The sequence below is a fragment of the Coregonus lavaretus genome, assembly GCF_964263955.1.
Source record: "Coregonus lavaretus genome assembly, chromosome: 20".
Taxonomy (NCBI): Eukaryota; Metazoa; Chordata; class Actinopteri; order Salmoniformes; family Salmonidae; genus Coregonus; species Coregonus lavaretus.
Window position 1 is genome coordinate 40,163,381 of NC_140007.1, and position 9,504 is coordinate 40,172,884.

Genomic DNA, 9,504 nt, shown 5'->3' on the forward strand with positions numbered 1-9,504 from the left:
TTGACATTTAACAATACAATATGATAAAACTTTATTTATACCCTCATTTATTGACAGAGCTCAAGCAGTCACTATAGGATTGGTGCCTGAAATGTTGGTTATGAACTGCATTTTAATTGCCTTTCATGAAGTTAGTAGTTAATATTATTTGTGTCTTATTGGTGTCTCTCTGTTTCTATGCTGTCACTAATCACCCCATAGAGAGACCTCTAGTGATCTTTAAAAAGAGGAAGACCGGTGTGGTGCTTCCTGTGTTAGGGGTGAGGGCACACACTAGTGGTGCGCAGGTCAGCTGTTTGTTCACCTGCACCTGCCCGCAATTGCTAGTAACCCATCCGCAACCGCCCGACTATACACTGAGTATACCAGCCATTAGGAACATTGTACCCCCCCTTTTTGCCCTCAGAACAGCCTCAATTCGTCTGGGCATGGACTCTACAAGGTGTCGAAATCATTCCAAAAGGATGCTGTCCCATGTTGACTCCAAAGCTTCCCATAGTTGTGTCAAGTTGGCTGGATGTCCTTAGGGTGGTGGACCATTCTTGATACACACGGGAAACTGTTGAGTGTGAAAAACCCAGCAGCGTTGCAGTTCTTGACACAAACCGGTGTGCCTGGCACCTACTACCATACCCTGTTCAACAGTGGAGGCTCCTCAGAGGAGGAAGGGGAGGACCATCCTCCTCTGTGAATTTCATTTTAAAAAAATAGTAAAACATATAAAAAAAGTTATAATTTTTTAGATAAAACTATACTAAATATATTCAAATGTCACTAAATAATTTATTAAAATATTGCAATGAAGGTCTACAGTAGCCTCAACAGCACTCTGTAGGGTAGCACCATAGTGTAGCCGGAGGACAGCTAGCTCCTCTGGGTTCATTGACTTCAATACAAAACCTAGGAGGCTCATGGTTCTCACCCCCTTTTGGTTTTACACATTTATTGCCACCGGTGTAACTGCTAAACCACTTACTGAACTGCTTACTGACTGTAACGTTACTGCATGATTGTAGCGGGTTTACTAACACGTTAGTTCTATTAGCTATGTTGACTATGACGTTACTTTAGCTAATATGGTGACAACGATGTAGGCTGTGTGTAGCGGTTATGATATGGTTCGATAGAATGAATGCTTCAATCTAGTTGGACAGTAGGCTAGAGTCCCCTTGACATGCCATAGGCCTATTTGAAGTCCCCTTCTTGTGACTGCCAAATTTGTATGGCGTCTCACAATCATCACACATAACATAGCCGGTCAGCACTGCTATCATCCTCTTTTACCACTTCACCAAATCTTTCCAAAACATTACTTTTCTGGCCTTCCCTTTATTTTGAACTATCAATTTCGCAGCTTTTCTCTTTTTGGATTTAACACCGACATTGTAATTTTTGCCTTGGTGGATCGACATTAACTTTTTCTGCCCGTTCCCAAAAGCATTTGGGGATTGGTGTGTAGGCCATTTGGCGCGCATACAGTTACGCCCTAAAGCTTAAGGCTGGTTTACAGTTGGTCTATCGATATGTCTGTAGAAAGTTGTCGCAGTGACATCATGAACATTCTATTGACCTCCGACATCAAACTTGTCATCGTCATTATGAAAAAGTATAACACAAAAACAACAGTTGCATGACATCAGCAGCCTGGTGGTACAAAATAGCATAACTAGTGTATTTTAACACCAATAAACCCATCCGTTTAAAAATGAATTTAGTATATGTCAATCTAGCAAACCAGGCAACTAAAAACAACTTTCTAAACAATGTTTTGGTTCGTTTCTAGCTTGTTTGCTGGCTAGCCAGTTCAAATAATGACCATATCATAGCTGACAACGTCTTAACTTTAGCAATTTTTTCTTGATTATTACAGGAAAATCACTCGACATCACTAACCATGAGTCACTTGACCTCTCTAACCATGAGTCACTTGACCTCACTTTCCCTCCTTCGCTCTCCCTCTTCACTGCCAACTAACTTCCTATTTCCTTTTCAAAAACCAAACTTCACTCATCAAAACTCAATTTCACACAGCTTTTTTACACTGTTCCCAATTTCACACAGCTGTTTTACACTGTTCCCAATTTCAATCATTTTTCAAAAGATAAACGTTCCCTGTGATTTCTTCTATCCATCTACATTTACGTCATTTAGCAGTCGCTCTTATCCAGAGCGACTTACAGGAGAAATTAGGGTTAAGTGCCTTGCTCAAGGGCACATCGACAGATTTTTCACCTAGTTGGCTCGGGGATTAGAACCAGCGACCTTTCAGTTACTGGCACAACGCTCTTAACCACTAAGCTACCAGCCGCCTTATCTATAGATAGGTATACTTATAAGTATATCTGTATATCTGCCGATAGTTTATGTTTAGGTTCATTGCATTTCCATTTGAAACGTGTAACACATCTCATGTATCTTAATAATATGTGTTGTAGAACATAGCTGTCTAGCATCTTGTTTTTACACGATTCGTCACCCTTTCCATCTCCCTTTCTCCATTCCTTCACTATGTGATCATCATTGAATCATGCAACAGGAATTGGAGTTTATTGCCATCATCATCAGGATACAGGGCACTACCAGTATATCTCAACTGATATCCACTGGTCAGTTTGAACTGGTAGAAGGTACTGTACATGTCTTTCCTATACAGCTGTACTAATGTGGTGTATTTCACCGTTTATCGTCCAGCCTCAACCACATACTTCACAGTGGGGTGAGATACACATTACGATATATTGTAGCTATAACTGTCAAACAGCAGAGAAACCACATTCACAGCAAGTAGAGAAAGCAGAATCTTGGTGTAACATCCAGAAAATTACAGTACTCTTACACATGTACATCAACACAAAGCAGACATTGTCTAATTCAAACAAGACATGACATGCCACACAACGTTCTTAAATATTGTGAAATGAATGTCCTAGTTATTCGGTTACGTAAATCAGATTCATACCTGACTGAGATTGTTTTTAATCCTCTTCTTTTCCACACTGAGTAACGTTTATCTCCCAAAGATGACTTCTCTCTTCCTCCTTTTTTACATTAAACACATAAACCTGGCTGAATGTCACTAACCTCCTCTCTCTCTCTCTCTCTCTCTCTCTCTCTCTCTCTCTCTGTCGCTCCCTGACACTTTCTAAAACACCCAGTGCCGGCTTGTGCAAGAGTGGTGGAGAGGAAAGCTTCTAATTCAAGCCACACCCCCTCCTCCTCATCCTCCCTATGACTTAATGTGTGTAGTAACAGTGAAGCTGAGTAAGGGCTGTCTGCATCTGTAATAAACGCCTATCTCGTATTGAGTAACGAATAGATATTATGGAAGTATTGCACTTGTGTAACACCCAAAAGTGGTGGTCATTAATCAGAACAAGTCATGACAAAATATATTTAGATTATCTCACTGACAGAGTGATCACATGTAACATACAGTGGCTCGCGGAAGTATTCACCCCCCTTGGCATTTTTCCTATTTTGTTGCCTAACAACCTGCAATTAAAATTGATTTTCTGGGGGGTTTGTATCATTTGATTTACACAGCATGGGTACCACTTTGAAGATGCAAATAATTTTTTATTGTGAAACAAACAAGAAATAAGACAAAAAAACAGAAAACTTGAGTGTGCATAACTATTCACCGCCGCAAAGTCAATATTTTGTAGAGCCACCTTTTGAAGCAATTACAGCTGCAAGTCTCTTGGGGTATGTCTCTATAAGCTTGGCACATCTAGCCACTGGGACTTTTGCCAATTCTTCAAACAAAACTGCTCCAGCTCCTTCAAGTTGGATGGGTTCTGCTGGTGTACAGCAATGTTTAAGTCATACCACAGATTCTCAATTGGATTGTTTCCCCTTAAACCACTCAAGTGTTGCTTTAGCAGTATGCTTAGGGTCATTGTCCTGCTGGAAGGTGAACCTCCGTCCCAGTCTCAAATCTCTGGAAGACAAACAGGTTTCCCTCAAGAATTTCCCTGTATTTAGCGCCATCCATCATTCCTTAAATTCTGACCAGTTTCCCAGTCCCTGCTGATGAAAAACATCCCCCCAGCATGATGCTGCCACCACCATGCTTCACTGTGGGGATGGTGTTCTCGGGGTGATGAGAGGTGTTGGGTTTGCGCCAGACATAGCGTTTTCCTTGATGGCCAAAAAGCTCAATTTTAGTCTCATCTGACCAGAGTACCTTCTTCCATATGTTTGGGGTGTCTCCCACATGCCTTTTGGCGAACACCAAACGTGTTTGCTTATTTTTTTCTTTAAGCAATGGCTTTTTTCTGGCCACTCTTCCGTAAAGCCCAGCTCTGTGGAGTGTCCGGCTTAAAGTGGTCCTATGGACAGATACTCCAATCTCCGCTGTGGAGCTTTGCAGCTCCTTCAGGGTTATCTTTGGTCCCTCTCTGATTAATGCCCTCCTTGCCTGGTCCGTGAGTTTTGGTGGGTGGCCTAATTTAACTAATTATGTGACTTCTGAAGGTAATTGGTTGCAGCAGATCTTATTTAGGGGCTTCATAGCAAAGGGGGTGAATACATACGCACGCACCACTTTTCCGTTATTTATTTCTTAGAATTTTTTGAAACAAGTTATTTTTTTTCATTTCACTTCCCCAATTTGGACTATTTTGTGTATGTCCATTACATGAAATCCAAATAAAAATCAATTTAAATTACAGGTTGTAATGAAACAAAATAGGAAAAACGCCAAGGGGGATGAATACTTTTGCAAGGCACTGTAATATAACCCTGTTACTATGCATGACTAGAGAACAGTAGTTTGTTTGCTCTTGTAGCTAATGTTGTTTACCAGAAACATCGGTGTAGAATACTGTGAGTGAAGTGACGGTGTTCTGTCATGCCCTTGCAAGGTGTGAAGAAGCCAGAAATGTTGTGAAAACAGCACTGCTTCTGGCTAACAGAGAAGATTTCCACTGTCTAAATAAATGTTTCCATTCCTCTTGGCAATATCAGCAAACTGTCAAAAACTCTTCTCTCACTTCTATCTTCCTCTGTGTTTCCTTCCTCTCCCTCAACCTGAAGGACCTTAAATAACTGACTGTAAACCTAAAGTTAAGTGGCTTAACTGATCTATATCATAAAGGACACAGTGACTGAGTGATTTACTCAACTGGAGTTGAAAGCATGCATGTGAGCCCTATTGACACTGTAAATAAAATGCAAACTCCTTTCATGACTCAAAGTACACACTAAAGCCTCTAGATGATTATATTGCAACCAGACATTCAAGTTACTTGATAAAGAAAGGCTTGCCTTGTATTCTGGAAGGTCCTTCGCTTTTGACTTTTTAACTGATGGTTTAGATAAATGTCATATCGTTTGTTTCTTCAACATTCAGGAGAAGTGTTCCTTTTGTGTTTAATTCTGACACCGTAGGCTCTGCTAAATCAAACCACATTTTACTTATGTGCAAACAATCAGTCAATTAAACTTCTCTAAATGCATTTTATTTGAGAGGGGAGGTCTCATTTTTATACTTCGATCAGTTAAGAGAAAATAAATGTTCAGCTTTAAATCTGGACATCCTGCTAAAGACAGCATTATATGTACTTCAACACCTCTTAACATGTGTGTGAGCAAAAGCACCACAAGGCAGGCTAAATACACAAGTGTGAGGGTGATAGATTCTCTGGGTTTGTTTCCTGTCTGTCTGGTTTGTTCTAATGAAGAAAGGAACAGAGCTGCATGCTTAGATAGAAATGTGTTGTACAGAACAGACATGCTTCTCAGTCAAGTAAAATATGGACTTTTGTCAGCACTATTCATTACATTTCTACGTTATTACCTAGTGGTCACTGAGAATTTCTCAAAATATTTAAAGTTGCATTTTACTGGCCATCTAGTACGCAGAGAAGAAATACACTACAAAATGTATTACTTGAAACTTTTATTTTGAGTATTTTGAAGAATACTTAACAGACCTGATTTTGACACATCCAAAAACACAGGTTATGTTTTCAAAATGTGTAGATTTCATGGGTGGGGTGGCCGACGATGAAGTACTAGTGACAACATCAAATATAATTACAAACTTTTATGAAACCAGTCGTGAATTTGTGCTCAAAATCCACTTTCATTCCAGTTCCAAAAACATTCCTTTCAACCAATTCTCAATTCGCTTTGTTTGTCACTAATGTCAACAGAGAAAGTTATGGAAAAAAACTATTACTGTACGGTGTAAAGGTCAAATATATATTACTGTTCGGTGTACACTGTAAAGATAAAATATATTATTGTAGGGTGTATGCTGTAAAAGTAAAATATATTACTGTACGGTGTACACAGTAATGGTAAAATCTACTACTGTATGGTGTAAAGGTATAATATATAACTGTACTGTGTACACTGAAGGTAAAATATATTACTGTAGATGTATGGTGTAAAGGTAAAATATATTACTGTATGGTGTAAAGGTAAAATATATTATAGTACAGTGTAAAGGTAAAATATGTTACTGTACGGCGTAAAGGTCAAATATGTTACTGTACGGCGTAAAGGTAAAATATGTTACTGTACGGCGTAAAGGTAAAATGTATGACTGTACAGTGTATGTTGTAAAGGTAAAATATACAAAGTAACTGAGGTGAATAGTTGAAGATGAACACTGGGTAAAGATTGAAGCTAAATCTGTTTTTTCCTTTTCGGCAAGAGATAAAAAAGTGTAGTAAGTAACTTTCATGGCGAAATTAAAAAATGGCTACTAAAGATGGCAGAGTCATTGTGAATCGGAGGATGAATCTTTGACGTCTGTGCTCTCTGTAGCTTCGCTAACTTCACTGAGCTCTTTGCTCTCTCCACCACTGTCCCTCTCTCCCTCTTTCTCCTGGTCACCAGGTGTGGTCGTAGCGGTAAGGGTCTCCTGACCCAGTGCCTTCACTCCTGGCTTCCTCAACTGTGGGACCCATAGACAGAAACAACAGACACACTTGGTCAGAATGCACTAGACAGACACGTGGTCAGAATGCAGCTTTGACCAGGTTCTGGATATCGAAAAAATATGTTCCGCCTATGATAAAAAAGAGACACTGCAATCTATGCTCCCATGTGGAGTATTGGTAAACATAGACAGCAGTGTGTGGAGGTGTCTCTCTTAATGGTTTGTTGAAAGGTTGACCTTACCCTCATGGCAGAGAGGAGCCACTGTATGCAAAACACTATCAAGCCATGCTGCTGGAAAGAAGGATAGGAGTTAAAACTCACCTCATCAGCCATGTGAGCTAGGTCTCTCTTCATGGCATAGGCATCCTCCCCATCTGCATAGTATTTGGGCTCTATTTCACTAATCCTATAGAGGTGAATGAAAATGATTAGTATGTGAGTGGGGAATAGGATCAACACATTATACATGGACATTGTTTGTGATCGTAGCACTGCAAACAATCACTGGTTAAATAAGGGAAAAGTAAAATAAATAAACAACCTCTTTGGATACATTTGAATTCTGCAGCAGAGACCATCATTTGGATATATCAGTAGGGAATATGACTCCACAGTTCCCGAGACAACCTCACTTTGACTAGGAGGCTGACATGCAACATCAACATTTACATAAGCACTTGCTTTAGGAGGGTCCATTTACACAAGGACAGGCAGGAGGAGATCCATGTTACTTACTGGAATTTCAGTGTGTTGGAGTACAGGTGCAAGGCCGCTCGGTTACTGCAGTAGGAGAAAATGAGATGGATGCAATTCAAGTTATTTGTGAACCAAAAAATACAGATACAGATCAACAGGATAAAACAATACAAGTCACATTAAGAATGGTCTGAAAAACAATGTCTCTCTGTATTCAAATGATCTTCTGTCTATACTTCTCTAGAGAACAGGAGAGTGATATGTATTCAACATTCCATTACAACAACTAATCTGGAAATTCTTATCTAAGAGCAATATAACAATGACTAGTGGAGTGGTGGAGACATCTCATTGAAGTCCAACACAGACATCCAGCACACTGCACTACCTTTTCCGGACATGAAGTGAGACATATTTGGCGTTGAAGTTTTCAATCATAGCTCGGCTGGCTTGGTCCATCAGCTTCTGAGCCAGACCCAGACGTCTGTGAGAACGCTTGACAGCCTGAGAGACAGACAGACACAAAGACAATCCAAACATTTGTTAACAGTCCTTCCTGTCACTCAACAACAACAACTAAACAACCTGACAAGGTGCTGCAGATGAGAGGTCACCTCCTTCTTCTACAAGCTCCTCCATAGTCTACTGCCTATCCCATATTGAACCTATAAAGTACTACAATGAACAGTACAGAACCAAGACTCACCAGGGATGTGATGTGACCATGGGGGACATCATCTGGGTCCTCCTCCCTGCATGCCACATAAAGAGTGAGGGCTTGATAGACACTGACAAACAATGGCATGAGATAAGCTCTGTAGTTCAGGTATACTCACATCTTGGCCAAAACATATCCCACTATTTTGCCATTCTCATCCTCTGCGATGTAGGAGAGCTGAAAGATGAACAAAGAGGTGATGTTAGAGATAGACGCACAGAGTTACACAGACATCTGCTCTTTAATTATGTTACTTTTATTTCGTATTATTTTTTTATTTAATGTTATTTTTGGTCTACACCTGTTGTATTCGGCGCATGTGACAAATACAATTTGATCTAGTAACAACTAGCTAGACCAAAATCGAATGTTACTCATTCCTATTGGTGAGTTAGAGATTCCATTTTTGACTGATTGAATGCAAGAACAAAGACTTGACTCAAGTGATATGAATGAAGTGGCAATGGAGATGTCTGATGATGAAGAGGAAGCCATATTAACCTGTGGCCAGGACAGTCCATGGTAGAAGTAGTATTTCATCTGGTAGTTCTCTGGGAGACACAGCAGGTTGCAGTGCTGCATGTTCATAAGGTCCTCCGGCTGAGGAAACAGAACAACAAGACATGTCAATGGTTTGGACACTGATTGAAACAATGACACTTGAGAAAAGGGACAACCAGAAGAGATGTCATGTCTGGACTGTGGACACTGATTCAATCAAAACGTCACTAACGTTACTAGCTAGCTAACGTAACTACACTTGAAGTGGAACTAGTTACTCTTGTTCACTTTGTATCCAGCTAGCTACCGTAGTAGCAATCCATTTACGTAGTAGCTAATTAAGCTAGCAGCAGTTTCACTTGACAAGCAAACGTGCAGCGATCACAAAGCCTTGCATTGTTATTATAAATAAGAATTGATTTGATTTGATTAGCGATGGGTGGCTAGCTAGCTAGCTAACACACATAGTGTTGCATGGTCGGCTCACTTACCCTCGCGTTGCGAATATTCATGTTTTCTTCGACTGTCACAATTTCAGATGATGAAATTTATAAAGTATGGAACTAAAGTGTTTTATGAACTCCTAACGTTGTCTATAAATTATGTTTAAGATATGTTAGTTAGCTAAATTGAAGGGGAAGCATGCGATAAACCGGAAGGGGTCCAGAGGTGAGTCCCGCCTCTAGTTGCGTGGG

General features: G+C 40.1%; 2 protein-coding genes across 2 annotated transcripts in view; both read right to left on the reverse strand.

Annotated features, from left to right (window-relative positions):
- Window positions 1-3,156, reverse strand: part of LOC311148240 (SLIT-ROBO Rho GTPase-activating protein 3-like) — a 28,046-nt gene extending 24,890 nt beyond the window's left edge. Inside the window, exon 1 of the mRNA XM_084185139.1 lies at window positions 2,960-3,156. The gene's annotated coding sequence lies outside the window, so the exon portion shown is untranslated. The remainder of the gene's footprint in view (window positions 1-2,959) is intronic.
- A 2,731-nt stretch (window positions 3,157-5,887) lies between these two features.
- LOC311147342 (N-alpha-acetyltransferase 10-like) lies at window positions 5,888-9,475 on the reverse strand. The gene is made up of 8 exons (XM_084184028.1): window positions 9,301-9,475; window positions 8,810-8,908; window positions 8,427-8,485; window positions 8,297-8,342; window positions 7,979-8,094; window positions 7,630-7,674; window positions 7,216-7,300; window positions 5,888-6,916 (listed from the first exon to the last, which is right to left on the reverse strand). The coding sequence occupies exons 1-8, from the start codon at window positions 9,319-9,321 to the stop codon at window positions 6,731-6,733; spliced, it is 657 nt and encodes a 218-aa protein (XP_084040154.1). The 5' UTR covers window positions 9,322-9,475; the 3' UTR covers window positions 5,888-6,730.
- Between the last annotated feature and the right edge of the window lie 29 nt (window positions 9,476-9,504).

What these genes read in the sequence shown, in the direction of transcription:
- LOC311147342 (XM_084184028.1), bottom strand. Translation starts at nt 9,321, where the DNA reads ATGAATATTCGCAACGCGAGG. An exon ending in GGATATGTTTTGGCCAAGAT is followed by an intron (nt 8,343 to 8,426) that starts GTGAGTATACCT and finishes TGTGGCATGCAG; the next exon opens with GGAGGAGGACCCAGATGATG. An exon ending in ATGGTCACATCACATCCCTG is followed by an intron (nt 8,095 to 8,296) that starts GTGAGTCTTGGT and finishes TCTGTCTCTCAG; the next exon opens with GCTGTCAAGCGTTCTCACAG.